Source organism: Oryctolagus cuniculus, chromosome 1 (assembly GCF_051225735.1).
Source record: "Oryctolagus cuniculus isolate XC-2025 breed Fujian yellow rabbit chromosome 1, ASM5122573v1, whole genome shotgun sequence".
NCBI lineage: Eukaryota > Metazoa > Chordata > Mammalia > Lagomorpha > Leporidae > Oryctolagus > Oryctolagus cuniculus.
This window is the reverse complement of record NC_142867.1, coordinates 237,690,490-237,718,066: the sequence shown is the minus strand read 5'-3', so window position 1 is coordinate 237,718,066 and position 27,577 is coordinate 237,690,490. Positions and strand designations below refer to the sequence as shown.

General features: G+C 70.6%; 4 protein-coding genes across 10 annotated transcripts; 3 read left to right on the top strand and 1 right to left on the bottom strand.

Annotated features, from left to right (window-relative positions):
- Positions 1-226: 226 nt before the first annotated feature.
- Positions 227-4,923, bottom strand: UAP1L1 (UDP-N-acetylglucosamine pyrophosphorylase 1 like 1). 4 transcript variants are annotated; one of them, XR_016226926.1, is made up of 9 exons: positions 4,135-4,923; positions 3,766-3,970; positions 3,492-3,667; positions 3,155-3,327; positions 2,800-3,079; positions 2,439-2,579; positions 1,923-2,108; positions 1,522-1,588; positions 227-1,160 (listed from the first exon to the last, which is right to left on the bottom strand). XR_016226926.1 is itself a non-coding variant. In XM_070059457.2 (9 exons), exons 1-9 carry the CDS (start codon positions 4,454-4,456, stop codon positions 1,068-1,070), a joined length of 1,557 nt encoding a protein of 518 aa, XP_069915558.2. In that variant the 5' UTR covers positions 4,457-4,914; the 3' UTR covers positions 227-1,067. The 4 variants fall into 4 exon arrangements, 2 of the variants coding, with proteins under 2 accessions (XP_069915558.2, XP_069915559.2); XM_070059457.2 differs by having other exon boundaries at positions 2,886-3,079; positions 4,135-4,914; XM_070059458.2 differs by having other exon boundaries at positions 2,886-3,013; positions 4,135-4,914.
- Positions 4,924-7,479: 2,556 nt separating this feature from the next.
- SAPCD2 (suppressor APC domain containing 2) lies at positions 7,480-13,016 on the top strand. 2 transcript variants are annotated; one of them, XM_070059471.2, is made up of 6 exons: positions 7,480-8,119; positions 9,514-9,626; positions 10,769-10,909; positions 11,087-11,194; positions 11,323-11,445; positions 11,525-13,016. In XM_070059471.2, exons 1-6 carry the CDS (start codon positions 7,576-7,578, stop codon positions 11,651-11,653), a joined length of 1,158 nt encoding a protein of 385 aa, XP_069915572.2. In that variant the 5' UTR covers positions 7,480-7,575; the 3' UTR covers positions 11,654-13,016. The 2 variants fall into 2 exon arrangements, with proteins under 2 accessions (XP_069915572.2, XP_069915571.2); XM_070059470.2 differs by having other exon boundaries at positions 7,482-8,119; positions 10,763-10,909.
- A 3,183-nt stretch (positions 13,017-16,199) lies between these two features.
- ENTPD2 (ectonucleoside triphosphate diphosphohydrolase 2) lies at positions 16,200-20,101 on the top strand. 2 transcript variants are annotated; one of them, XM_051831460.3, is made up of 9 exons: positions 16,200-16,425; positions 17,237-17,354; positions 17,801-17,951; positions 18,031-18,190; positions 18,272-18,499; positions 18,729-18,977; positions 19,067-19,186; positions 19,450-19,584; positions 19,687-20,101. In XM_051831460.3, the coding sequence occupies exons 1-9, from the start codon at positions 16,306-16,308 to the stop codon at positions 19,888-19,890; spliced, it is 1,485 nt and encodes a 494-aa protein (XP_051687420.3). In that variant the 5' UTR covers positions 16,200-16,305; the 3' UTR covers positions 19,891-20,101. The 2 variants fall into 2 exon arrangements, with proteins under 2 accessions (XP_051687420.3, XP_069915540.2); XM_070059439.2 differs by having other exon boundaries at positions 16,262-16,425; positions 17,132-17,354.
- Positions 20,102-21,426: 1,325 nt separating this feature from the next.
- On the top strand, positions 21,427-26,240 carry NPDC1 (neural proliferation, differentiation and control 1). 2 transcript variants are annotated; one of them, XM_051831463.3, is made up of 9 exons: positions 21,427-21,731; positions 23,499-23,645; positions 24,501-24,635; positions 24,712-24,882; positions 25,064-25,130; positions 25,203-25,287; positions 25,361-25,440; positions 25,820-25,916; positions 26,047-26,240. In XM_051831463.3, exons 1-9 carry the CDS (start codon positions 21,611-21,613, stop codon positions 26,137-26,139), a joined length of 996 nt encoding a protein of 331 aa, XP_051687423.3. In that variant the 5' UTR covers positions 21,427-21,610; the 3' UTR covers positions 26,140-26,240. The 2 variants fall into 2 exon arrangements, with proteins under 2 accessions (XP_051687423.3, XP_051687422.3); XM_051831462.3 differs by having other exon boundaries at positions 24,709-24,882.
- Positions 26,241-27,577: the final 1,337 nt, after the last annotated feature.

The following is a 27,577-nucleotide window of genomic DNA, read 5'->3' as shown; positions in this document are numbered from 1 at the left end:
CCTGCGGAAGCAGAGCCCAGCTGTCCGTCTCCTGGGGCTGCCCGCGGTCACGAGGGGCGGCACGAGGGCGACGTTTGTGGTCACGAGCGGTTGTGCCCCGCGGCGTGCGAGGGCGGTGACCTGGGCCACCCCGGGCGGGGCCGCGTCCCTGGGCTCCACGTCCTGTGGCCGAGGGAGGGAGAGGCCGCGCCGGGGAGACGGGGGAAGGACGCACGGGGCCTCTGGGTTGCTGATTCTGTTTTTATACAATTGTCTATGAAGTTTATAGCCATTTGCAAAGTTTTAGACAGTGAGTTGTTTCAGCACCTGTCAGGAGAGAGGGCGCAGCTACTGCGCTCAGCTCCTCAGAGCACCTGCTGCGAGTGGCCGAGCCTGGGGGCGGGCCTCGCCCTGCCGTTAAGCCCACCCTCAGAAGACAAGGCACCGTGGGGATGAGCGGGGGCCGGCAGGGGGGACACACCCTGGCTTGTCATGGCCGCCGGTCGCGGCAGGGGGAAGGACAGAGCTAGGTGACAGCGCAGGGGAAGCGGCCGGCCAGCGGGCTCCCGCACCCTCATCTCAGGGAGCTGGGGAGGAGCCTGGGCCCCAGGGGCAGCAAGGGGCGTGCCCAGCTCCACGCCTGACTAATCAGCACCAGCACAGGCCACCGGCGTCGGCGTCGCTCTTGGGGGAGCACACCACGCCTGCAGCTGACTGAAGGCCGGAAGTGTGGCCGCCTGGACGTTGCGGCCCAGCTTCTCCCAGAGCTAGCCTGCCCCGGGCTGGATGGGGAGGCTGGTCTGTGACCCCCAGCCTCCCCTCAGGGGGCCAGCACTTTGGGTGTGGGGTGCAGAACGGCTGGTGCACCCCAGCCCTGGCCAGGGCTGGCTCCCAAAGGCACGGCGGCTGCACTGTGGGGTGCCACACCCCCTTAGGCCCGCCCAGAACCCCCAGCGTCCTGTTCCAGGCCAGCAGTCAGGTGGACAGGAGGGGCCCGCCCTACAGAAGCAACGCTGTGTTTGCAGGCTGGGGGCCGGGAGCACTGCGCCCCAGCCGGGGCCGGACGCCTGGCGGCCAGTCTCGAGTGGTCAGGCCTCCTGCGGCAGCAGCTCCCTGGCCCGAGCCTCATCCAGGATGAGTGGGGACTGCAGCGCCCGGCCTCGCAGGTACACTTCCAAACCCTGGCAACAAGCAGGCGACAGTGGCCAAGTGTCCCCTGTGGGCTGTCCCCAAGCACAGCCAGGATCTCCTGGGGGTCAGAGGAGCAGAGGCCTCCAGGGCCAGGGCCAGCATGAGGCAAGCCCAGGCTAGGGCTGACAGAGGAGCCAGGGCCGGCCTCAGCCTCCCACAAAACCCTGACTGGCCCAACCCCACACTCACTGCGTCAGCCGGGCACTGCAGCCTCTGCCCGGGACCCGACGAAGCCCCCGCGCCTCCCTGACCCCCGCCCGGCAGGCGAACGGGCAGCGGCCACCTCTCCCCACCTCACACCCACACAAGCTGGAGCCCAGAGGAGGCCTCGAGGGGCCGGACAGCGCTCACCTCTCCAGAGTAAGAAACCAAGGGCGATATCTCGCAGATGGCCGGAGGGTCTTCATCTTGGGCCAAGCTGGGGGGAGTCCAGGGGTCAGCACCCGCACCCCCACTGCAGCTCCACCCCACGCCCGCCCCCTACTGAGTGACAGCTCCCGATCCGTGGCAGAGAGCACCCAGGCATCCCACGCGGAGCCCAGGATAGGTGCCGGCTTCAGACACTCAGGGAGGCAGGAACCCAAGGGGCCAAACCCTCCGAATCCCACGCCCGGTCAGCTTCCGAAGGAGGGAGAGGGCCACGTCCCTGCTTCCCCATGGCCACCCACGCTGGGCAGAAGCCCGTCGCCTCCTCGGAACGAGGCGTAAGTGGCAGGGCCCTGGGGTGACCCGGCAGGACGGGCTGCACTCACCACGGCCGCTCAGGCAGCCAGGCCCCCTGGGCGTCCAGGAAGCGGGCGCCGGCCCGCAGAGCCCAGCGGTAGTGCTGGGAGAGCAGGGCGCGCCTGGCCGTGGAGGGGCTGTCCGTGTCCGCCGGCTCCCCGTTCTTCAGCGGGGAGAACTCCTCCTCCCTCGGCACCTCAAAGGCCACGAAGTTTCTGGTGAGAGAAGGCAGGGCTGGCGGCGGGGGCTGCTCCCACTGGCTCACAGCCAGCTCCAGGGTGGGGCCCGCACGCCTTGCAGGGTCCCAGCAGCGGAGACCTGGGGCCCCAGAGGGAGGTTCAGGCGCCCCAAGAGCCAGCCGGCAGCTTCTGTCTCCGGACACTGGGCCCACCCCTGCCGAGGACCTCAGCTGCCCCTCTGCTCCCACTCCCCCCAGGGGGGCCTCCCTCTGGGACCTGCCTGCGGCCCCCTCCCCATCCCATGCCCCTCCCCCACCCACACAGGGGGCGGGGCAGAGGAAGACGCGTGCGACTTGTGCCACTAACTTGGCGAACGGAAACACGTCGAAGACAAACTTCTCCATCTTTATCCCGTTCGGCGTCTGTGGCTTCACCAGAGCTCCCTGGTCGTCCACGTGTGGCACCTTCTTCACCGCCACGTGCAGTGGCAGCAGAGGCTCCAACTCCCTGGGGCAGAAGGGAGGGGGTCCGGTTCGAGCCGGTTGGCGACGGAGCCCAGCCGGGTCTCCCTGCAGTGCTGAGAACCAGGCCGCGGCAGCCCAGTGGGAACCAGCAGTGTGGGCCGCGGGGCCATTCCCAGGGGGAGACGGCGGCCCGGCCCGAGCCCACTCCCAGTGAGTCTGCAGTGCCCCCGCCTGCTGAAACGGACACCCTTCTCCACCCTCACCCCTCCGTGGCTCCTGACCACGGGCCGGCCGCCAGCTGCTGGCCAGGGCGCTCGGCCGCTCCAGTGCGCCGCCTGCTGCTGCACACCTGGTGACCATCTGGAGGAAGCCTCGGGTGAAGAAGTGGTTACAGATGTTGCCTGCGTTGTAGAGCAAGCCCCCATCCGGGGCCCGCAGTCCTGCGGTCTCAGGGCTGACCTCGCTGTACTCCACCACCTGGGGGACACCGTCCACCTGGCACACCACACCCACGGGCTCCTCGGGCTGTGCCTTCTCCACCACCTGCAGCCGCGAGGGGCGCGGGCTCAGAGGGCGGGGCGGGCGGGCGGGCGGCCCCACCCCTCCCCCAGCACACACCTTCGCGCCGCAGTCGGCTCCTCGCAGTATGCAGAAGCCCAGGAAGACGGGGTCGGCCAGGCGCACCAAGATGTTGTCCACGCAGTACACGTGGACAAACTCCACCCCGCGGACCTCCATGTCCTCCAGGACGCGCTGGTCCGCCAGCGCGCGGTACAGGCCACCGTTGCCATCTGCGGAGGGAGGGAGGGGGAGGGGCCTCAGGACGGGCGGTGGTCCCTGCGGAGGGGCGGCGCTCCGTCACCACGGGAGGGCCCCCGGCGAGACCGCTTCGCACTTGGGACTGGACCCAGGCCTCCTGACCCCACCCACACCCCCAGCTCTCGGCTGGGCGCACCTGGGGCCATAGCCACTTTGTCCTTGCGCTCGAGAATGGCCCTGCCCTCGAAGCTCACGGCGGGCAGCATGCGCTGCTCGAACATGATGACGCTGGCGGGGTCCAGCTGGAAGAAGTCGTGCTCGCGGAAGAAGGCGGCCGTGGGCCCCAGCGTGAACTCGCTGGTCATGATGTACCTGCAGCGGGCAGGGGCGCTCAGGTCCCGGGGTGGGGCGCGGCTGGGGCCGCGTGGGCGGGGGGCTCCCGGGGCGGAGCCGGGCCGGGGAGGACGCACCAGGGCACCGTGCAGCGCGCCCCGTGGCGCTCGCCGGCCAGCTGCTGCACGCGCCGGATCCGCTCGGCCTGCAGCTGGTAGAGGGTCTTCCGGCTGGGGAGCCCCACGCGGTACATGCCCTTGGGGTAGTCCACACCCAGACGAGTGCCCTGTCCCCCGGCCAGCAGCAGGACGGCCACCTTGTTCAGGGCGATCTGGCGCAGACCTGGGGGCGTGCGGCACCGTGAGGGCACGCCCGGCGGGCGCCTGCCCCTGGGGCCGCTGGGCGCGGGAGGCGGGCGAGGCCTTCACAGCAGGGACAGGCCGGCTGGACTCCCGGTCGCCGCGCCCCCTGCCCCGGCCGCCCGGCCCGGGGCCAGGCCTGCCTACCCTCCTCCTCCCAGCGCCGCCGCGTCTCGGGGTCGCTGCGGCTCGCGCTGCCCACTCGTTCCGGGGGCAGGGGCCGCAGGCGCGCGGCCAGGCCGGGGTCCGGGCCCGGAGGGCGCGCGCAGGCCGCCGCCGCCTGCCGGCAGTGCTCGCGCAGCGCCGCGGGGTCCAGCGGCTCCAGCTCGGCCAGCAGCCCCGCGCGCGGCCCCGGCGCCAGCTCGGCCCAGAAGCGCAGGAGGTGCTCCTGGCCGGCCAGCTGCAGCCGGGCGCGCACGTCCCGCTCCGAGGCCATGTCGCCCGCCGCCTGCCGCTCCAGCGCGGCCATCACGGGACCGGCGGGAGGTGCCGCCCCGCCCCCAGCTCCGCGCCGCGCCCGCCTCCGTGGGCGGGGGATCCCGGCCGGGCGCCGCGCAGGCCCCGGAGGCCGTCCTCGCCAGCCCCGGCCCCGGACGGCCTCGGGTCTGTCCGCAGGGGTCTGCCCTGGTGCGGGGTTGGCCGGAAAGAGGCGGGAGAGGAAGAAGTGCAGCCCCAGGGGACCAGTGCGGGGCGACCGGCCGCCGCGTGCCTGTGGGCCACGCAGCCATCGGACTTCTAAGCTGCGCGCTGAGAAGGGTGGCTCTGGCCATCTTGGCACTAAGCTTTGTCCTAGAAACCTGGTGGGGCTCTTTGGTTTCTGTTTCTTTTGCTAAGCACGGAGGAGAGAATATCTCTGTTTTTACAATTGCTTCTGCAAACCGCATTGGCTCTGTTCAATTAAAGTTTAAAAAATAAAATAATACACGCACCGACAGAGGCAGGAGCGCCGGTTTCACTGTCCGGCCCGCGGTGTTGGGGGAGTGCCTGGGAGCGGGCCTCACGCTTTGCGGCTGCTAAAGGACAGTTGAGGGCAGGGTTAGGGTTAGGGTTAGGTTAGGGTTAGGTTAGGGTTAGGGTTAGGTTAGGGTTAGGTTAGGGTTAGGGTTAGGGTTAGGTTAGGGTTAGGGTTAGGTTAGGGTTAGGGTTAGGTTAGGTTAGGGTTAGGTTAGGGTTACAGTTAGGGTTAGGGTTAGGGTTAGGGTTAGGGTTAGGGTTAGGGTTAGGGTTAGGGTTAGGGTTAGGGTTAGGTTAGGGTTAGGGTTAGGGTTAGGTTAGGGTTAGGGTTAGGGTTAGGGTTAGGGTTAGGGTTAGGGTTAGGGTTAGGGTTAGGGTTAGGTTAGGGTTAGGGTTAGGGTTAGGTTAGGGTTAGGGTTAGGGTTAGGGTTAGGGTTAGGGTTAGGTTAGGGTTAGGGTTAGGGTTAGGGTTAGGGTTAGGTTAGGGTTAGGGTTAGGTTAGGGTTAGGTTAGGGTTAGGTTAGGTTAGGGTTAGGTTAGGGTTACAGTTAGGGTTAGGTTAGGGTTAGGGTTAGGGTTAGGGTTAGGGCAGGCGCTGCAGGTGGAGCCGAGGAATCAGGCTCCAGGCCGCAGGCCGAGTCCAGGGAGCCGTCGTCCCCTTGCGTCCCTCGAAGGCAGGTGTGGGACGCACACTCAGGGCAGCCAAGGACCCCACCCCCAAGTGGGAGGGGGGCTCAGGGGAGGACTTGGGGAAAATCAGTTTGTGCAGCCGCGGGCATTCCCGGGGTCAGAAGGGGGTGACACACGGGGCTCAGCAAGGCAGGGTGGGTAGTGCTGCCTGGACCTTGCTGTGGCCACGTGGTCACCTCCACTTTACCTTAGATATTTGTCCATGGGGCCCAGAGGTCAAGGGTGGAAACCAGAGGCCCTGGGAAAGGGGCGGGGCCGGTCCTTCACTCCACAAGCCAGTCACAGGTGCCTGTCTGGGATGGAGGGGCGTGGCCCTGCCTATCTGTCCCCAGGCTCCGCAGGGGGAACACAGCTCCCCCCCCCCCCGACGGCTGCCTGGGGCCGTCAGAGCCCCTCAGGCCTGCACAAGTCCTGTGGGGCGGCGGCAAAGCTGAGTCAGAGGACTGGGACCAGGCCAGGCTGGACAGCAGAGAGCAGGAGGAAGTGGCCGGGGCCCAGACAGGAAGTCCAGCCAGAGCCAGCGCCTCCTCCAGTGCCCAGGGGCCAAGGGAAGCCCACAGACGCAGGGCCAGTTGGAGCCCCCTCCCCCAAGCTCTGGACACTGAGAACCCCTTGTTTTCTCTGCACAGTGGGCTCAGGACCACAAGGGCCACTGCCCTGGCCTGGCCACCACTGGCCACGCTGTCCTGAGCCACAGCAGCGCTGGCCGCTGACTGCACCCCCACACCAGCATCTGCCTGCAGCGCCCAGGCCTGCCCCCCCACAGGCCGCACCTGGCCTGGGGTCCCAGCCAGGCGTTGCATTGCCGCTGTGACTCCCCCAGAGACAGCTCCTGTGGGGGCCATCCACCGAGCGCTATGGCGGGCCGGGCCAGCGCCGGGGCTTGGGGGGGCCCTGCCCTGCTCCCAGACGGCAAGGGCAGCTCTGGGCATCTGAGGGACAGGTGGGAGGGGACAGTACCTGGGCCGTCTGAAAGGAGGCCCAGAAATCGGCCTGGAGCTGGGGGCGCAGCAGGACGAGGGCCAGCAGTGAGGGAATGCTGGGGTGGGGGTGGGGCACGGCAGAGTCTTTGGCAGGAAATAGACCCAGGCACTCCCTGGCCAGAGCAGGGTGTCTAAGGCCCATGAGGGTCTCAAGAGAGGCCAGCAGCGGGAGGTGGGGGTGGGGGCTGCTCCCCTGGGGCAGCCAGGGTCCTGAGCCCCCCCCCCCCACAGCTTCTAGAAGGGCCTGAACTGGACTCCCAGGGCCAGACACAGGATAAGGCCTGCCCGCCGCTCCCTGAGTGGACAGACCAGATGGGGACAGGGAGGGGACCCCAGCTGGAAAGGTGGGGGTGTAAGGGTAGCCAAGGAGATGGCTCACCAGATGGGGATCTGAGGACACAGGAGAAAGCGGCTTTGTCCTGCAGCCCAAAGACCAGGCCAGGCTGCCCCAGGGGACCGGAGGTGGCGCTGGTGGCGCCACGGGACAGAAGGCCTCTCTGTGAGGGGAAGCGCCCAACTGGCCGGAGCCGATCTATCCTCTAGGGGCGAGAGAAGGGGGCCGGGAGACCCTGCGTGCCCGGGACCGGGGGTGGAGGACAGGTCCCGGGCGGGTGCGCCCGAGTCCTCGGACCCTACAAAGAGCCGCGCCGGGGCAGGAGGGGGCCCGCGAGGCGGGGGCGCAGCCTGGGCCTGGGGTCCCGCCCGGCCAGCAGGGCCTCGCGCCCCTCCGGGCCCCCTCGGTGTCCCGCGGCCGGAAAATCAAACCTGGGCCGGCGGCCGACCAGCCAATCGCAGCGCAGGCAGCCTAGCCTCGGCCAATGGCCGCCGCGCATGCTAATGAGGGCAGGCGCGCGAGGCGTGCCCCATTCAAAAAGTAGCCGCCATTGTCGCTCCGCGCCGCGCGCGCCGGGCCGGCCCCGCCGTCGGTCGGGCAGCGCGCGCGGGGAAGGAGCCCGCGCCCATGGCCGGGGCCGCGACGGCCGAGCGGGGCCGCGAGCCTCCCGCCGCGCCGGCACCCGCGCCCGCGCCCGGGCCGAGCACCGAGGGGCTGCCGCGCGCCTTCCTGCAGAGCCTGCGCACGCTCTTCGACATCCTGGACGACCGGCGGCGCGGCTGCGTGCATCTGCGGGAGATCGAGTCCCGCTGGCAGGGCGCCGACGCGCGCGAGCTGCCCCGAGGCGTCCTCGAGGGCCTGCGCCAGGTGGCCCCGGCCAGCGGCTACCTGACCTTCGAGCGCTTCGTGGCCGGCCTGCGCGCCTCGCTGCTGAGCGCTGACGGCGGCCCGCGGGGCCCCGCGCGCGCCCCGGCCCGGCCGCCGCCGCCGCCGCAGCGTCTGGCTTTCGCTCCGGCCGACGAGCCGCGCACCGTGCTGGAGAGGAAGCCCCTGCCCCAGGGCCCGCGGAGCCCCGAGCGGCCGTGCGGCCCGGCGGAGGCGGCGCCCTGCCCCGCGGAGCCGGAGCGGCCCCAGGGCGCGGCGCTGGAGCGGAGCAGGAGCGCAGACGCCGGTGAGTGCCGGGGCGGCGGTCGGGGAGCGCGCGGCCCGCGGGTGCCCAGAGCCAGCCCCGAGTCGCCCGGCAGGGTCAGCCGCGCCGAGCACGGGGACCCTTGCGGGCTGCGAGGGGGGAGCCCCGGCTGCAGTGTCCGCCCTGCACCTGGGGACACCTGGAGCCTGGGGTGACACCTCCACCTGCGGCTCCTGCACCGCCTCCGCGGAGGGGCACAGGCCACCGTCTCCGGCCAGGCTTCCGGTCGTCGGCAGGGACAGGCATGGCTGAATGGCTCCCGTCTCCCTCGGGATGGGGACTGCCTTGGGAACAGCACCGGCATCATGGCTAGGGTGGGGGCCGTGACCTGCCAGGTGGCAGCTGTTGGTCCCTGTGTGCCCCAGCCCAGTACCTGGTGCTTGGAGCCGGGGCCCTGTGTGTGTGGGCGGGGTTCCGGCACCATCCGCGCCGCTGCACCGTGGAGATCAGCCGAGGGGTCGCAGTGGACAGGGTCAGGGCTGAGGCCTTAGAGCCCCACGTGGCCCTGGGTCAGCTCTGCACCCCTCTGAGGGCCGCCCGCCCCAGCGCAGGCCTTGGGCCAGGGCTGTAGCTGTGACCCGGGCGAGGAATGCTGTGTGACAGAGCCCGCTCCAAGGCTGTTCAGGTCCCACCCACCCCCCAGCCTGGAGCCTCAGGGCCTCCGTGTGTACCCCAGGGACACGGGGGCCAGAGGGGCACCATGTGGTCACTGGCCCGGCGTCCAGCGAGCCGTCCCCTGGGGCTCTGGCACGTGACTGTGCAAACCAGGCCCGGGGTGGCCTCCCTCTGCAGGCCCCGTCCTCCTTGCCCACCCTGGGGCAGGTGCCAGGCCCACCGAGCCCGTTCTTGCCTCACCCACGCCCGCCTGTGGCCCGGGCACCAGGGCAGGGCCTCCGAGCATGCACCTGGCGCTGGGGGCGGTGCCCCCCACTTCTGCAGATGGGGAGACCCCCAGGGCAGATGCCCACAGCAACAGGGACTCTTGTCACGTCCAGGTGAGAGGAGGGCCGTGCACATCACTGTCCCCGGGGAGCCTGGGGCTCCGCCCACCGCCCACGCCCACAGCTCACCTGCAGTAGCTCTCGGGGGTCTCTTACCCAGCAGCCTTTGAGATTCGAGAGAGCCCCTGCCCAGGGAGGCTGGGCAGCAGATTCAGTGGCCTCCCAGGGCAGGCTGACGGGAGCTGGGAGCAGGGGGCTCCTGGACCCCAGCCAGCCCACAGGTGCCCGAGAGCTCAGCGGCTGGAGTGTGGGGGCACCCGCGGGGGCCCTCAGGGTTGATGGAGGGACTCGGGGTGGACCAGGGAGCCAGGCCGGGGTGTCGAGCCCAGCTGGGCAGGTCTGGAGTTCAGCCAAGCCCATGCCTGCCCACCACAGGTGCAGCGGCCTGCAGGGCCCCCCAGGCGGGCACAGGGGACAGCCGGCGGGGACCCCGTGCCCGAGGGGAGCGTCGGAGGCACACCATCACCAACGGCGTGGACTGCAGCCTGGTGAGTGCAGCGCCGGCCACTGAGGCACCCCCCGCCCCTCCCTTCCCCTGCAGGCTGGCGTCCACGGCAGGGGTGGCAGCGGGCAGTCCTGAGCGCTAGGCTGGGCCCCCAGCTGCGTGCTCACCGCAGGGTCTCCACTGCCTTTGCTGCCCTGGGGAGCTGGCCCAGAGTGAGACACAGGCCTGTGGCTGGGCCGGGCTGGGCGCCGTCTGTGCTCGGGGGTCTCAGCCTGGGGGCCCGGGGCTGCTGGTGCATGGTGTGTGCGGGTGTGTGCAGGTGTGTGCGGGTGTGTGTGGGTGTGCACGGTGTGTGCGGGTGTGTGTGCACGGTGTGTGCAGGGGTGTGTGCGGCCGAGCGCACCCCTTGCTCACGGGCCCAGGGCTGCAGGTGTGTGCGGGTGTGCGGGTGTGTGCAGGTGTGTGCAGGTGTGTGCACTGGTGTGTGCGGGTGTGCACTGGTGTGTGCGGGTGTGCACGGGTGTGTGCAGGTGTGTGTGTGCGGGTGTGTGCGGCCGAGTGCACCCCTTGCTCACGGGCCCGGGGCTGCTGGTGCACGGTGTGTGCGGGTGTGTGTGCGGGTGTGCACTGGTGTGTGTGGGTGTGCACTGGTGTGTGCGGGTGTGCACTGGTGTGTGCGGGTGTGTGCGGGTGTGTGCAGCCGAGCGCACTCCCTGCTCACGGGCCCGGGGCTGCTGGTGTGTGCGGGTGTGCACTGGTGTGTGCGGGTGTGTGCGTGTGGGTGTGTGCGGGTGTGCACTGGTGTGTGCGGCCGAGCGCACTCCCTGCTCACGGGCCCGGGGCTGCTGGTGCACGGTGTGTGCGGGTGTGTGTGCGGGTGTGTGCGGGTGTGTGCGGTGTGCACTGGTGTGTGCGGGTGTGTGCGGCCGAGCGCACTCCTTGCTCACGGGCCCGGGGCTGCTGGTGTGTGTGCGGGTGTGTGTGGGTGTGTGCGTGTGTGTGCGGGTGTGCGGGTGTGCACTGGTGTGTGCGGTGTGCACTGGTGTGTGTGCGGTGTGTGCACTGGTGTGTGTGCGGGTGTGCGGGTGTGCACTGGTGTGTGCGGGTGTGCACTGGTGTGTGTGCGGTGTGCGGGTGTGTGCGGCCGAGCGCACTCCCTGCTCACGGGCGCGGGCGCAGCTGCAGCAGATGGAGGTGCTGGAGCAGGAGAAGGAGGCGCTGCTGCAGGGCCTGGAGCTGATGGCGCGGGGCCGGGACTGGCACCAGCAGCAGCTACAGCAGGTGCAGGAGCGCCAGCGCCGCCTGGGCCGGGCCGGAGCTGCCGCGGTGAGTGCCGGCGCGGCCACGGCCCCCCACCCCGCGTCGCGATCCCTCCTGCCCGCGGCCCTGGAGCTCTGAGCAGACATTTCAGGGGCAGGAATCCCCGTGGGCCCCCACCCCCACCCTGAGGCATGGTGCCGGCCCTTCTCGCTGACCGCCGTCCCGCCCCCCCCTTCCTCCTAGGACTTTGGGGCTGCAGGGGGGCCCCGCCCCCTGGGGCAGCTGCTGCCCAAGGTGCAGGAGGTGGCCCGGTGCCTGGGGGAGCTGCTGGCCGCGGCCTGTGCGGGCAGGGTGAGTGCGCCTGTCCTCTCTGTCTCCCCTTGGGGGACCTGGGGCTCTGCCTGACCCCGCCCCCTGCGGCCTGACCCCGCCCTCCCAAGGCTGACCCACCCCCCACACACTGCCCACGCCGCCCGCAGGCTCCGCCCACGTCCTCCCTGGGGCCGCAGTGCCCAGCCCTGGCGTCCACCTCGCCCCCGGCCCCTGGCCGGCAGCAGCAGACCATCCTCATGCTGAAGGAGCAGAACCGGCTGCTCACGCAGGTGAGCCGCGGCGGGGAGTGCGGGCCGTGGCCGGCGCCCCGCAGGTGCTGACCGCCCCCGCCTGCCCCTGTCCACCCAGGAGGTAACCGACAAGAGCGAGCGCATCACGCAGTTGGAGCAGGAGAAGTCCGCGCTCATCAAGCAGCTGTTTGAGGCCCGCGCGCTCAGCCAGCAGGACGCGGGGCCTCTGGACTCCACCTTCATCTAGCGGCCAGGCCAGGACGCGGACTTGGAGCTGGCCTGGGTGGGGCTGCCATGCCCGGTCGGCGGACAGTGCGGTCCCCTCGCAGTACCGGCTACCAGGCAGCCCCGCCCCCACGTTTACGAGGGCCGGTGCTCTCCCTCCCCTGACCCTGGGCTGCTGCATCCGCAGAGAAAGGCCCTGGTCACTCCGGCTGCACTTCGGACAGTGGCCAGCAGAGGGCGCGGCGTGAGCGCTGCTCGTGCCCCTGGCGCCCCCTTGTGGCAGCCAGGGTGGAGTGGCCTCCGAGAGCCGGAGAGCCCGCCGTGTCCCGCTGGGTCCAGGGCTACTTCCCTCAATGGAAGGCGCTGATGGGAGCAGGAGAGGCTCAGGGGTGGGGTCTGGGTCCCTGCCTGGCAGAGGTGGAGAAGGAATCAGCTCCACTTTTCGTCCCCTCTGGCCAGGACGCTGCCGCCGGCTACCTGTGGTCACCACCGAAGGACCCCACCACCGGAGGGTCCTGGGCAGAGTCCCCCCGCCCAGCTGTGCACAGGGAGAGGACAGGAAGCAGCTGGGCAGGGCCCCCTGCCACCATCACTCCTGTCCCACTGCCCATGGCCAGTCAAGGTCACCCCAGAGCTCCGTGGTGTGGGGACCACCCCTGGAACCCCCTGCCTCGGAGGCTAGGCCCTGGCAGGTGTGGCGCCGGCTCCCTCCTGCCCATGGTGGCCCCACAGACCTGGCTTCCCGCTCAGCTGCCGGGTGCCCAGGGTCAGACCCAAATCACACCAAGGCCAAGGGCAAGGTGTCCCTACACAGTGCCTGCGGCCGGGGCCCCCAGGACCCCAGCCCCACGAGCGCCCCCAGATCGGCCTCTGCCTTGTGACCCGGTGCCCCCCCTTCTCAAAGACCTGCGCCCCACTCAGGGCAGACCCCCGCCCTGACAGGTCAGGCCACGGCTGGGGGCTGTGCGTGTGCTGCTCGCCTCCGCCCACCTGGGCAGGCACCCCCGGCTGCCCCTCCCACACAGAGCTGCGGGCCGAAACCTGGTCCCCAGGGGAGAAGCACACAGGCCCCGCCCTGCTGGGGAGAGTCCGGGCTGTGGGGGGTGCCCTCCCCCTGCCCAGGCGCCTGGGTGTTGTAACAAAGTTGCCGGCTGAGACTCCCTGCTGTGGTTGGACGGGCAGGGCTGGGCGGACCACCCTGCTTTAGAGGGACCTGAGCCCCCGCCCCCAGCTCTGTGCAGGCCCCGCTCCAAGGCAGGCAGCGGAGCTCAGAGCCCGGAGGAACCGCCTGGCCGCGGGCAGTGGGAGGCTTTGTGGGTGCGGACACAGGATGGATAGTAATGGCATTCTATACACCTAAAGGAATAAAGAGACTTCAATGTGACCACCGAGTCGTCTTCATGGCCTCTCACCCCATCAAGAGCACAGCTTTTAAAGAGTGCTTCGGGGTCTCCCACGCGGTGCAGGGGCCCGGGACCCGACCTGGATCGGAACCGCAGCGAGCCGGGCTGGAACCAGCCCCTAAAAATAATGCTGTAAAAGACCTAAAAGAAGCTGGCGCCGCGGCTCACTATGCTAATCCTCCGCCTTGCGGCGCCGGCACACCGGGTTCCAGTCCCGGTCGGGTGTCCGATTCTTTCCCGGTTGCCCCTCTTCCAGGCCAGCTCTCTGCTGTGGCCAGGGAGTGCAGTGGAGGATGGCCCAAGTGCTTGGGCCCTGCACCCCATGGGAGACCAGGAGAAGCACCTGGCTCCTGCCATCGGATCAGCGCGGTGCGCCGGCCGCCATTGGAGGGTGAACCAACGGCAAAGGAAGACCTTTCTCTCTGTCTCTCACTGTCCACTCTGCCTGTCAAAAAAAAAAAAAAAAAAAAGACCTAAAAGAAAACCTAAGTAAGAAATAATGCGTACTCTTGGGTGCAGATGCGCTATTTGAGGGATGTAAACCCCCAAGTTGTTACGCAGAGGCGGCATAACTCCGCGGGAATCCCAATGCATGTTTTCAGGGACTCGGTTCTCGGATTTCATTGGAAGAACAAGAGCATGGAGTGTTCCCGAAACTGGAGGGAAAGAGGGGCGGGGCCTTCTCCCCCAGGCCAGGAAGAGCCCTAGGTCTGGGGGAGGGGCGGCCGGGTGCCCGCCTCTGAACAAAGCCCCCAGACACAGCCCTGTGTCCAGAGAGGAGCGGGTGGGGCTGGGGGCCGAGCGCATGTCCCAGGGGAGGCAGCCAGCTCTCCACAGGCGACACCCCCCCCCCCACACACACACACGCAGGCGGCTCCCGGGTGGCCTCGAAGCCAGCAGCCCAGAGGGTGCCCAGTGACCTCACCCGCGTTCCTCACGCATGTCCCCAGGCTGCAGACAACAGTGCAGAAGACAGAGCCACCCAGACTCACGAACCACCCCGGCTCCAGGGCACGGACGGCGCTGGCCAGTGGCAGGCTCTGGCAGGCTCGGGGTGGGGCCCCCAGCCCTCACAGGGGACAGGGAGAAACCCTCCCACCCTGGCAGCGACTCCAGAATCTAAAGCCGCCAGGGTGGGCGCGAGCCCCAGCAGGCTCAGCGCTGCTCGTGCGCCCCTCCCACACCCAAACGCCGGTCCCACGGCTCCCTGCTATGCACCTGGAAAGGCATCAGGTGCTGGCCCGAGTGCTGGGGTCCTGGCTTCCACCTGGCCCCGCCCAGAGTGTGCAGCACGGTCACGGGTGCCGCCGAGGGCCAACGGAGCACGGCGTGGCTTTGCCTGTGAAGCTGAGCACGCACACGGCTCCCGCACGCACACGCCTGCAGCCAGACCCCGCCCCCCAGCTTGGCTGCACTCACGCGATGGAAACCACAGGCGCTGAGACACACCATTGTGCGCCCTGGGCTGTGAGCTCGCCAGGCCATGACCTCGGCACCGGGAAGGCACTGGACGGCGGCCACCTGGCCTGCACCCCTTGAGACCCACGAGGGGGATCCGTCCGGGGTCCCGACTCCCAGCTTCCCCCGGCCCCGCCCTGGCTGTTGGGGGCATTTGGAGAGTGACCGGCGGTGGCAGGTCTCCGCCCCCCCCCAAGCACGAGCACACAGAAATGACCTTTCAGAGGTCAGTTGAGAGCATTTCCAGGACAACACCCAGTAGAAAACAAAAAGCCGGGAAAGCGCGGAGATGCATCACCGTCGGGCGATAAAACGCTGGGGAGCGGCAGACACCAGACCCGGGCACGCCCGCCGCGGGGAGGGGCAGCGGGCCGCCCAGGAGGGCTCGGACGCCCAGCCCTGGCGCTGCTTCTCCCAGCAGCGCCCAGGCCAGCGGGACGCCGGGAGCGCCCTGCACGCACAGGCCTGCCTCCGCCTCCTGCAAGTGCCGGGCGGGGCCCTGAGGGCAGAGGAGGAGCTGAGTGATGGAGGCTGCGCCCCGGCGGGGGAGGGGGGCAGCAGCCTCGCACACGCCTGCGCCCTCGCACACCTGTGTGCACCCACGTCCCCCTGCCGGCCGGATGCGCTCCCTGGAGCCGCCCAGGCTGGGGCTACCCCAGCTCCCCTCTCGGGGCGCCCGGCCACAGAGGGGCTGCCCCCCCCGGCCACAGAGGGCCCCCCCAGAGCTCAGCTCCCTGACCCCGGCAGCCTTCTCAGCAAGCCCAGCTGGGCATTCAGCCAGGGACTTCTCCCCCAGGGCAGGGCTGGACCGGCCTTGTCCTCTGTCCAAGGACAGGCAGAGCAGCAGGAAGCGGGGCCTGGGAGCAGGAGGTGGGGCGGAACCCAGGCCTGGAGTGCTGGGCGGAACCCAGGCCTGGAGCGCTGGGCCGGCCACACCAGGGGCTCTGGAGCCCGCCCCTCCCTTCCCGGCCCTCAGCTGGAAGAAAGACGCCTTTGGTGGGCCGGCGACACCAGACCCTCGGGCCGGGCAGCAGTCCCAGGCGATTGGCACTGCCCCATCCAAGGCGCCCTTTCGGCCGCGGCGCCGCCCGCCTCGCCCGCCTTGGTGGTCTGGCCTCACAGCCCGGGGTCTGCCTGGCGTTCCTTGTGCTGGAATGTCCATTTTGCCCATGCCCAGGGTGCATGGCGCAGAGACCCCCGGTTTGCTGGGAGGAAAGGAGGGCTTAGATCTGCGGCAGCCCCAGCCTGCTCTGAGCCTCTGCGACCCCCCCCTCCTGCTCCCTCCACTCGAAGCAAAGCCGGCAGCAGGGCCGGCCAAGGCCCGGAGCCAGGCCATGGGGGCTTGGGGTGACCAGGGCCAAGCCCGCCCGCCCCCGCTGTGTGCACTCCCTAGGGCGGCCCTTCACCGATGAGGCTCTGCGTACAGCGCCCAGCACTTCAAGGTCGGGTCCAGCCAGGGTCCAGCCCGGGTCGGCTCGGGAGAGCCGGCTGCTGCGGCCCCCAGCCACACGGCACTTCCTTCCCAGGCCAAGAAAACGAGTGACCCTCGAGGAGCCTGGGGCCTCGCGCCCCTCCCCAGGGCGGGGCGGACGCTTATCAGCGCTGAGCAGGTCGGGAGGGGGCTGGTGGGGGACTGGTGCGGGAAGAGGCTGGGACTCAGCCGCGTCTCCCACCTGCGAGCCCGGAGCGGGGCGGGGCGGGGCGGTGGGGCGGGGCTGCCTTGGCCCCGCCCCGGGCGTCTACCCCGCGGTCCCGGGCGCGGGCCGCCTCCGCAGCCCCCAGCTCGCGGCTCTGCGCTCCCGTGCGCCCGCCCATGGCCAAGAAGGTGCTGCCGCTGCTGCTGCCGCCGCTGGTGCTGGCGGCGCTGGGCCTCGCCGGCCTCCTGCTGCTGTACCTGCCCACCCGCGACGTCCGGGAGCCGCCGGCCTTCAAGGTGCACGCGGGGAGCCGGCCCGGGCCCTGGGCATGGGCGGCCGCGGGTCCGCCGGGGACCCCCGTCAGCGCCTTAGGGCAGAGGCCGGGCTGGGTGGGGTCCTGGGTCTCCTGCACTCTGCTCCCGTCCACGCCCACGGGAGCGGCGCCGGGCGGGAGGCCGAAGTCCCGGGAACCGGGAACCCCACGCACAACGTCGACGCGGCCCTGGGATGGGGGCACAGGAGCCGGGCCCCCAGGGACCCTCCCCGCCTCCCCGCCGCCTCGGGCCGGCTGCTTTAACCCATTCTTGGGCCTGTGCAGAGTGCGTGTGAGCAATGTGGAGGTGGGAGCCCCAAGAACCCAGGATGGGAAGTCCAGAGCAGGGCTCTCTGGAGTGACGGACGCAGGGGGTAGGGTCCAGCTGCAGTGGGCCGTGGGCCCTGGGGAAGCCCCGGAGGAGTGCGTCCCACCGTGGAGTTGGCCCCTGGCTCGCGTGCAGCCTGGCTCCCTCCCTGGAGTCCTAGCCCTAGGGGGCACCCGCTGGAGCCCAGCACCCACCAGCCTGCCCAGTCTGCAGGAGGGTCCACCCGGCGCCCCGTGGTGGGCTCAAAAGCACCAGCCTCTCTGGCCCGGCTCAGCGGTGGAGGGAGGGGACATCTCCACGCCGGGTGTGAATCCAGGGTCCTCAGGGCAGGGGCTCAGTGCTCTGCTCCCCGCTCCGCCAGGCCAAGCTGTGCGGCGCTGTGGTCACTTCAGGCCTTCTCTGGGCTCCGGTGTGAGAGGCGGGTGGCGAGCTGGGGGCCCCGGGCTGACTCCCACCCCCACCGCAGTACGGCATCGTCCTGGACGCCGGCTCCTCCCACACGTCCATGTTTGTGTACAAGTGGCCGGCGGACAAGGAGAACGACACGGGCATCGTGAGTGAGCACAGCTCCTGCCACGTTCGAGGTGAAGCCCCCAGGACACGCCCCAGCCTGGACTCCACTCCCGGGCCTCCGGCCGCCCCATGCTTGGTGCTGGTGGGCTCCTGGTGGGGCCCAGTGAGGCAGGATGCACCCTTATTCCACAAAAGAAGCCCAGCGGCAGGTGGGAGGTTGGGCCCCCCCAGGCCCAACACTGGCCTCCGCCCTCCCCCAGCGTAGCAGCAGGGGCTGTTGGGATCTGAGTGCTTTGTCCTGGCACCTGTGCCCACACCCACCAGGCAGGCGGCCGCTCAGAGACTGGGCGGCACCTGGGCCCCTTTTGTCTCCACGCTGGTTTCTCCGAGGGCTTTGGCTGGGTCAGCGTGTCCAAACCACCACCTGGCTCAGGAGCCCGGGACACCCAGCCCTGCTGGCCTCCAGCTCACCCAGGGGCCACCCACCAGGCACGGCCCCCCGTCTGCCTCCCTCTAGGTGGAGGAATCTCCAGCTACGCGGACAACCCGTCCGGGGCTGGCCAGAGCCTGGTCGAATGCCTTGAGCAGGCGCTCCGAGATGTGCCCAGAGACAGCCACGTGGGCACGCCCCTCTACCTGGGCGCCACAGCGGGCATGCGGCTACTCAAGTGAGTGTCCCCACCCGCCCGCCCCGGGCTGGGCAGACCCCAGCACAGGAGCGGGCCCTCAGACCCCTGCATCTCACAGCCTGCGCAGCCCGGAGGCGGCTGACGCCGTGCTCGCAGCCGTGGAGCGGAAGCTGGCCCAGTACCCCTTCGACTTCCGCGGGGCACGCATCCTCTCCGGCCAGGACGAGGGGGTGTTTGGCTGGGTGACCGCCAACTACCTCCTGGAGAACTTCATCAAGGTGGGCGGGCAGCAGCCGGGCCGGTGCAGCTCCGGGCGCTCCGCCCCGGCCGCTGGCTGAGCCGACCCGTGCCCTCTGCAGTACAGCTGGGTGGGCCGGTGGTTCCGGCCCCGGAAGGGGACGCTGGGGGCCATGGACCTGGGAGGGGCCTCCACACAGATCACCTTCGAGACGTCCAGCCCCGTGGAGGACCCAGCCAACGAGGTGCACCTGCAGCTCTACGGCCAGCACTACCGTGTCTACACCCACAGCTTCCTCTGCTACGGCCAGGACCAGGTCCTCCAGAAGCTGCTGGCCAGTGCCCTCCAGGTGCCCGCCTAGGCTGCACCGTCCCTGGCAGCCACGCTGTGGAGGGAGGCGGCGAGGACGGACAGGGAGGGGCCCAGCAGGAGCAAGCGCCCGGTGGCGGGGGCTGCCACAGGGAGTGAGGAGCCCTGGGCGGCTCTGAGCACCCACGTGGCACTGCCTCCATGGGGCCGGCCAGCGGGAGCCCCTCGTGGAGGGCGCTGGTGCCACCTGCCCACTGGTCGACCCCCAGACCCACAGGACCCACCCCTGCTGGCCCAGGAATTACTCCGCCGAAGTACAGCTCCGGGACGTGTACCAGTCGCCGTGCGTCGGACAGCCCCAGGCCCTCAACGGCAGTGACCAGGTGGTCCTGCAGGGCTCCAGCGACCCCGACCTCTGCCGAGCCCTGGTCTCCCAGCTCTTCAACGTCTCCACCTGCGGCTTCTCCCGGTGCTCCTTCGATGGGGTCTTCCAGCCCCCTCTGGCTGGGAGCTTTATCGTGAGTCGGGACAGGCGGGGCTGGTGGGCTGCTGTCCTGATGCATGGCCCGGACTGTGGCCACGGTGTGACCGCCCCCCCCCCCCGTAGGCCTTCTCTGCTTTCTACCACACGGTGGAGTTCCTGAGGACCAAGATGGGGCTGCCGGTGGCCACGCTGCAGCAGCTGGACGTGGCCGTGGAGACCACCTGCAAGCAGACCTGGGCAGAGGTGAGGCCCGCGAGGGTCAGCCCCAGGCAGGGAGGGCCCAGGCCTCTGGTGCCACTGTGGTGGAGGCCGTGGCCCTGGTCCCGGGGGTCTGGGAGCCAGACAAGCCCCGCTCAGGGCAGCTCCCCTACAGCCGGGATCTGCAGCGCGCGGTCCCGTGGCGGCGGGGAGCTGGGGGTCGGGAGTGGGGACAGCCGCCCCTGCTGCCACCCCCAGCGGAGGGGCGCGGCGGGCCCGCGGCCTCACGGTCTCCCGGGCGCCTCTAGCTGCAGGCTCGGGCGCCCGGGCAGCTGGACCGCCTGGCCAACTCCTGCGCGGCAGCCACGTTCGTGCAGCAGCTGCTGAGCCGCGGCTACGGCTTCGACGAGCGCACCTTCGGCGGCCTGACGTTCCAGAAGCAGGTGCGCGCCGGTGCAGGCGTGCGGGGGTGCAGGCGTGCGGGGTCGGGTCGGGGCGAGGCGGGGCGGGGCCTCCGGGAGCTGAGGCCGCGCCCCCGCCCGCAGGCCGCGGACACAGCGGTGGGCTGGGCGCTCGGCTACATGCTGAACCTGACCAACCTGGTGCCCTCCGACCCGCCGGGACTGCGCAAGGGCCTGCAGCGCGGCGCCTGGCTCGTCGTCCTCCTGCTCTTCGCCGCCTTGCTCCTGGCCGCGCTGGCGCTGGGGCTGCGCCAGGTGCGCTCCGCCAAGGCGCAGCGCGCCATCTAGCGGCGGCCGGGCGCAAGGCAGCCCGCGGAACCCCGGCCCGCACCCGCAGGGCGCCGCTGCGGCCCCTCCGTGGCCGGGCTGGCCTTAGGCCTGGGGAGGGGCTGGGGCTCCGGAGCCCTGGGAGCCCCCCTTCCGCTGGGCCTTTGCGGTGGGAGGGGGCTGGCGGCTCCCTCCTCTTGTTAGGATTTGGTAATAAAATAGTTTTCCCCAAGCAGCGAGGGCAGTGTTTCTGGGGTGGGGCAGTGCTGCTGTCGCTCCCCGCTCCGCTCCTCCAGCTGTGCCGGGCCCCAGGCCTGCCCCTGGTCCCCGGGGATGAAGCCTTGCCTCTTCCCACCTCCTTCCTCTCCCGACACAGACCGGGGCCAGTGCTCAGTGCTGGCCATGCCCCCGCCGTCCCCAGACCCATCTCGGTGACCTAGGCTGGCCCTTGGGGTGGGCGCGGGCAGGTGTCCGAGGAGGGAGGCAGCGGGCAAGGCAGGTGCCTGGAGTCTGATCAGAGTCTGGGCTGAGGGCAGGCCCTGCTCAGGAACCAGTGGGGGTGGGGCGAGTGAGATCAGGCTCCGAGGGGCCCCACCCCACAGAGGGATGAATGTGGAACCAAGCCACACGGAGGCACCTGGACGCCCTGCCCCCACCCCGCTGTGCTTGTCCTGGGTTTTCTACACCCCAAAGCAGCCCCCCAGAAGCCCCCCTGCGAGCCCTGTAGAATCCGGAGGCGCCCGCACCAGGCTGGGAACTGGTGGTCCCAGCGACCTCTCCCCTGCACCCTCCCTTCCGGGGGGTGCCCACACCACTCGTGCTCGGTCAGTGTCCCTGGGGGGAAGGGTTCTGCTCACCCAAACACTGCTGCCACAGACCGGGCGGCCGCCAGCCCCAGCCTTGGGATTCGGGGCTTAGGGGAGCGGGCGGCGCCGCCGCGGGGGCTCCTGCTTCTTTTGAGCCAGAGAGGGGTGCGCAGAGGGCACAGGGAAGCTGCGCTCCCACGAGGCAGCAAGCGAAGGGCACACGCACGGGCCCCACGGGTGCTTCTTGTCACGCGACCCAAGGAGCTGAAGGGCGGGGCCCTGGGGTCCCCTGGACACCTTGGACAGCTCCCAGCTGGCTTTCCACCGCCGCCCAGGGTCACTCTTGCCCCCGGGTGGCCCTAGTGAGAGCCGCGGCCGGGGAGCCAGCCAGAATGGGGTCAGGACCTGGCTTAGTTTTGTGTCCGGGCGTCTGGGTGTCCCCGGCGCACAGCTGCGTCCCCCCCCGGGGGGGGGGCTCGCGCTTCTAGGCCCAGGCAGCGCCTCTGGGTCAGCGGATGTGGAGGCGAGGCTCAGAAGGCGGAGAGGCGAGCAGGGAGCGAGCCGAGGGGAAGCCCCCCACCCCAGCCCACCCCGCTCCCGCCAGTCCCGACTCCGAATTCTGGGCAGCGAGGAGGGCGGGACCCGGCGGCCCAGCGCTGGCGAGGCCGGGAGAGAGCCGGGCTGGCCGAGCCAAGAGTGGGCGGCGTCGCCGGGAGCGCGGCCCGCCCCCGCAGGTGCAGCGCGCAGGCGCACTCCGCGCGCGCCTCCGGTCTGCGCGCCCGCATCCCGGATCCTCCGCCGCAGCGTCAGCGCCGCCGACGCCTCCTCCCTCCCGCGCCCCCTCCCGCCCCTGCGCTGCTCCGGCCGCGGCGCCCGCAGCCCGCGCCGAGCCCCGGCCGCGCGGTGCCATGCTGCCCCGGCGGCGGCGCTGAAGGATGGCGACGCCCGTGCCTCCGCCCTCGCCGCGGCACCTGCGGCACCTGCGGCTGCTGCTGTCCGGCCTGATCCTCGGCGCGGCCCTGCGCGGGGCCTCCGCGGCCGCCGCCGGCCGCCCGGGTGAGCGAGCGCGCTGGGCGCAGGCCGCAAGGCCGGGGGTGGCCGGCGGGGGCCCGGGGTTTCCGGCCCGCAGGCCCCGCAGCTGGCGGCGATGGGGCCCGGGGTTTCCGGCCCGCAGGCCCCCGCAGCTGGCGGCGATGGGGTAAAGAGGCCGGGCCGCGCTGATGGGGCCTCTCCCGGCTCCGGGGAGGTGACCTGAAGTTCACGCCCTTTGGTCTTTGTGTCTGCGGCCCGGGGGTCTTGCCCCGCATCTGCCTCCGTCTCCGTGCGTGTCGCTGGCGTCCCCGGGCGCCGGCTGGCCTGGCCGCCCGCGTCTGCCTGCCCTGCAGGCTCTGAGGACTGCGGGACGCCCCCGCAGCCCGTCCCAGCCTCAGAGTCTTGTTCCGGCTTCCGTGGCCGGGAGGACGCTGGCCTCCCCTCAAGCTTTTCCTACCCCGGAGGGCACCAGCCCTTGTGCGCAGTTCCCGGGGAGTGATGAGCCGGGGTCTGGGGGACAGCGCTCCCCTCCCCCTAGGAGGCTGGATCGGTAGCTGAGCGCAGTTCTCTTGGAGCCCTGCAGGAGAGGTGCTGTCAGCCCATTTCACAGGGCGGGAGACTGAGGCATAGAGGGGTTGAGTCTGCTTGGGGCAGGCTTCCTCCTTGGGCACAGCACTCCGGACGGGAGGTAGGCACGACCAGCCGGGCTCCCAGGGTGGCCACGGGCATGGCGGGGGCCACCTGTGGTGAACCTGGCCCCAGGTGTGGACTGGCACCGCAGCACCTGAGCCTGGTGGGCGGGCACCATTCCTGGTGCTCCGAGCACCGGGCAGGGACTGCCTGGCTCCCCAGGAGCCGGCTGCTGGGTGGGGTCCGGGCAGATCCGCTGGCAGAGGCTTAATGTTTAACTTGTGGGAGCCCCAGGCCGAGCCCACGAGAGCTGGCGGCTGGAGGGTGTGGGCCTGCCGCCGGCCAGGGCCTGGATGCTTGCAGCTTCGAGGCCTGGCGTGTCAGGTGTCCAAGAAGACCAAGCCAGGCCAGCCCGGTCTGGAGAAGCCCATGTCATCCTGGGCCCCAGCAACTGCCTGCGGTGGGGTGGGGTGGGCTGAGGGCAGGGGCCCTGGTTGGCCAGAGATACTGCCCCCAGGAGGTCCCCCCGGCTGTGCCAAGCCGGACGCCAGGCCTGGGCAGGTTCCTCAGCTCAGCACCTCCATCCCAGCCCCGGATGGGGCCTGATTTTAGACCCCAGGCCAGAGGCAGGGACGTGTGGTTAGGAACCAGGTCTGGCCGTGGGCTCCCCGCACTGCCCAGCCCCGGACTGACCCCAGCCAGGGTCCTGGGCCTGCGGCAAGTGAGGCCGCCCCACCCCACCCTGGATCTCCCAGCCCAGAGGCCCCTGGGAGCGCTGGGGCCAGGCAGAGGCTTGTAGGGGTGGGACTCTGGCTTTGGGGGAGCCCTGATGTGTTTGGGGTGGGGGGCTAGCATCATCAACTCGGGGGTCTCCAGTGTGAAGGGGGGATCAGGCTTGCTCTGGGGCACTCTGCGGCCAGAGGCTGGATGAGGCCTGAGGGAGGACTCTGGGGACAGGGTGGGGGCAGGGTGGCTCTGATAAATCTTGGGGCTGTTTACTTCCTGGTCTGAGCCCTGGACGTCGGGAGGAAGGGCCTGCCCGAACAATGGCCGGAGTCAGGCCTGGCCTGGCCAGCTCTGCGGGGGAGGAGGAGGGCGGCACGCAGTGCAGAGGCCAGGCCGGGGGGCTCTGACCCGTCCTGCCGTCCGCCTCCTTCCCAGATGTGGCCACTTGTCCCCGGAGCCTGGACTGTGCTCTGAAGAGGCGGGCGCGATGCCCGCCGGGTGCCCACAGCTGCGGGCCCTGCCTGCAGCCCTTCCAGGAGGACCAGCGCGGGCTCTGCGTGTCCAGGGTGCGCCGGCCCTCTGGTAGGTGGTCGCTGGCACAGGAGGCGGGCGGGAGGGCAGTCCCTCCTCCCTCTGCCCCTAGGGAGCCCCGCCCTCTGGCAGCGGCCACCGGGTCCGCAGCGCCTTGTGGGGTGCTGGGGCCCGAGGCCGGGGGGACTCAGGTCACTCTCTTAAGTGGTTTCCTGGTCCATTCCAGATGGTGCCAGCCCAGGGCCCGCAGCTAGGGCCGGGGTGACCCGGCAGGAGAGGGGGTCAGAGTTCCCCAGCATGGGCCCCCAAGGTCTGCCAGAACCCGTGCGGGGCCCCCTATTCTGTCTACCCAGCACCTGCTGACCCCGCAGCCTGGAGTCTGTCCGGGTGGCCGGTGGCTGAGTGGCCCCAGGTGTGCTGGGGCCGTGGCTCCCTGGGGGGGCGTGGCAGGTGTGCAGGGGCCGTGGCTCCCTGGGGGGGCGTGATCACAGGGGAGACACAGACGTGGCCGGCAGGTGCCTGCCTGGAAGCTCTGGACTGAGGGATCCCCAGTGGGCATCGGTGGGCCCAGCTCCCAGCCCCGCGGCTGCCTTTCCTTTCTCTGACCTCCTGAGGGGGCCTGGACGCTGGGTGTGCTTTGCCCCTCCCTCCCCCGTCGCGGCCCCCTCGTGGCTTGGGGAAGGGCAGGCTGTGCTGCCCCAGAGCCCTGTGCAGGCCACTCCCTCCCCTCCTCACCCCTGGTCCTCACACACCCTCAGCGCCGCCGCCGGCACTCTCACCTGCTCTCCCTGGGGCTGCTGGACTCAGGGGGACTCCCCCAGTTGTCTCTGGGGTGCAGCGGGGCCCACACCAGGGCCTGGAGGGAGAGGCCAGGCCCGGGGCAGCTGATGGCCCTCGCCTCCGCAGGGGGGGGCCCGCCGCAGCCCAGACTGGAGGAGGAGATCGACGTCCTGGCGGAGGAGCTGGCCCGGAAGGAGGCCGGGCACTCGAGGGCCACAGCCTGGCCCCTGCCCGAGGGGCCTCCACGGCCGCTGGAGCTGGGTGAGACCCCTGCTCCACAGCCCTGCCCCTTTTGCCCTCGCCCCCCAGTCCTGCCTAACCTGGTCTCTCTCAGCAGCCACCCTGGTGTTCTCCGAGCTGGCTCAGGGACCCAAACCCGGCCTCCCCGCCACTCGGGCGGCCCCCACCCCCACGCCCCGCGGCCCCCTGGGCTCCCCTGTGTCTTCTGGGCCAGTTCACATGTCCCCACTGGAGCCCCGCGGCCGGCGGGGTGACGGGCTTGCCCTCGGTAGGTGGCACAGATGGCAGACAGGGAGGCAGGTGTGGGGGGAGGCAGGTGTGGGGGGGAGGCGGGTGTCGGGGAGGGGAGGCAGATGTGGGGGAGGCAGGTGGGGGAGGGGAAGGCAGGTGGGGGGAGGCGGGTGTCGGGAAGGGGAGGCAAGCCGCTTCTCACCGCGCCCCTCCCGCAGTGCTGATCCTGGGCTTCTGCGTGGCAGGCGTGGCCGCCCTGGCCGTGGCTGTCCTGTGCTGGTGCAGGTAAGCGCGCGTGGGCGGGTGGCCGGGGGCGACCCCTGCACAGGCCTCGGGCCCACTGCCCGCTGTCCGCAGGCTGCAGCGGGAGACCCGCCTGGCTCAGAAGGTGGACTACACGGCCCCGAAGGCGCCCGGATCGCCCGCCACGCCGCGGATCTCGGTGCGTGTCCCCGCATTCGCGCCCCGCCCCGCGCCCCCACCCCGCCGCCGCTTGACGCGCCCCTCGCCCACAGCCCGGGGACCAGCGGCTGGCGCACAGCGCCGAGGTCTTCCACTACCAGCGGCAGCGGCAGCAGATGCGCAGCCTGGAGCGGTGAGCGCCCGCCCCCGCCTCGGTCTGACCCCCCCCGGCCCTCCACCCCCGCCTCCCCCACGGCCCCCCTACCCGCCCCCTCTGGTCTGACCCCCCAGTTCGTCCCACCCCCTCCCCCGGCCCCGTCTCTAACCCCCCAGCCCCTTCTTGCCCCGCCTCCTCCCTGGCCACGCTCCGGTCAGACCCCCTCCAGTCCCGCCCCTTCTGACCCACCCCCCACCTCAGTCTGACCCCCGCAGCCTCTCCCCTAGCCCCCACCCCCCACCCCCGTCCCTGCCGCGGCCTCACGCCCGCCACCCCCGCCTTCCACGGCTTCTAGTCCCGGCCACCCGCCCGCACCCGGGTGGGGGAGGTCCCAGCGGTCCCGCCCCCCACCCAGGCATAAAGAGCCGGCCAAGGAGCTGGACTCGGCCTCTTCGGACGAGGAGAACGAAGACGGCGACTTCACGGTGTACGAGTGCCCGGGCTTGGCCCCGGTGAGTGCGGGCAGCCCAGGCGCCCCCTCCCCTCCGCGGCAGCGGCCTAACCACACCTCTGCCTAACCACACCTCTGCCTAACCACACCTCTGCCTAACCACACCTCTGCCCGCACACCTCTGCCGGCAGACCGGGGAGATGGAGGTGCGCAACCCGCTGTTCGACCACGCCTCGCTGCCGGCGCCCCTGCCCGGGCCGCGCCCCCCACCCGCGCCGCAGTGACCCAAGGCCGCCGCTGGAGACCGCCGGGCCCACGGGTGGGGAGGGACCCCGGGTGGGGAGAGGCAGGGCCCGTGTTTCTCATTAAAAAATCAGGTTCCGAGGCTCTCTCGTGGCTTGCGTGTGGGGGCTGGGCTTGGGGGGAGGGGCTGGCCCTGGGCGCCTCTGTCGGCTGTCGGAGTCCCCCCTGCGGATGGGGCGTCCCAGGACGGGCTTTCACCTCTGGGCTGCAGGTGCCATTTGGAGGTGCTTGTGCACAGAGTGGGGGGCTGTTCCCTGTTCAGGGAGACCCTCCCTGGAGGGCAGCCCCGGGACCCCTCAGGACACTTCCCCTAGTTGGGGGAGGGGAGAAAGGCACTGTGGGGGGGACCCCTCCCGTGTTGCCTCAGGAGCTGGGTGTGGGCACTGTGCCTCCATTGGCACGTGGGGCTGGGGCTGGGAGGAACAGCAGGCAGCCGTGGGCTGGGGGCTTCCTCCTGGTACAAAACAGACCCTGGGCCCCTGCAGCAAACACAGCTGAGGGGCACAGGCAGGTGGCGGGGAGGGGGGCACCTGGGGCCGGGGCTGCCCACGGTGCCCCTGAGCTGAGGGCCAGGGGAGTGCAGACGGGAGGGCACGGAGTGGACAGAGGTGCCCAGCTCGAGAGCAGGGTGCAGGGACCAGACCGGGTCGGGCTCGGAAGCCCCTTGGGGGTTGGTGGCCAAGGGGCCCAGGCTATCCGGGGTGGGGGACAAGCCCAGTTTGAGGCACAGGGTCTGGGGAGTGGCAGGGCAGGCTGGTAGAAGAGGGGCCACCCCTGTGCAGAGCTAAGGTTTGCCCTAAGCAGGATGTGTTGGGGGCCAGAATAGATCCAAGCCAGGAAGCCCCCGTCCCTGGGGCTGTGCACTCCTCGCCTGTGACTGGCCCCGCCCCCGCCCCAGGACGTGGTGGGAGGGCAGGGCCGGCACCAAGCACCCACCGGGCCCACCCATGTCCCTTGCTGCCTAACAGCCATCAGGGAGGTGGCACCGACAGCCCCAGAGACAGGAACCAGGGACCCCCACGGGGCTGGCCCACTCGTCTGTCCACCTCTGCTGGCCTGGCCTGGGGTCTGAGGGTGACCCCGTCTGTTCCATCTTCTGGGGGCCCAAACCTGTCCTGGGGTCCTTGGTGCCCATGCTTAGAGGCCTTGGCAAGGAGGGGCACCTCCCCACAGTAGCTGGGACCCCCGCAGGCCTGGGCTGGGGCGGGCCACCCCCAACTGGCTCAGGCCCCCGTGTGACTCGGGCCCCAGCTCCCCAGCTGCCTTTGGCTCCAGTGGCCCCCATGTCCTTAACCCTGAGTCTGCAGTGACTTGGAAACCCCAAATCCTGGGTGAGGGGCCCTGGGTGAGGGGCTCCAGCCCAGGAGGAACCCGCCTCCCCATTCCACCCCCCTTGCTGAGTCCACCTAAGCCTCCGCA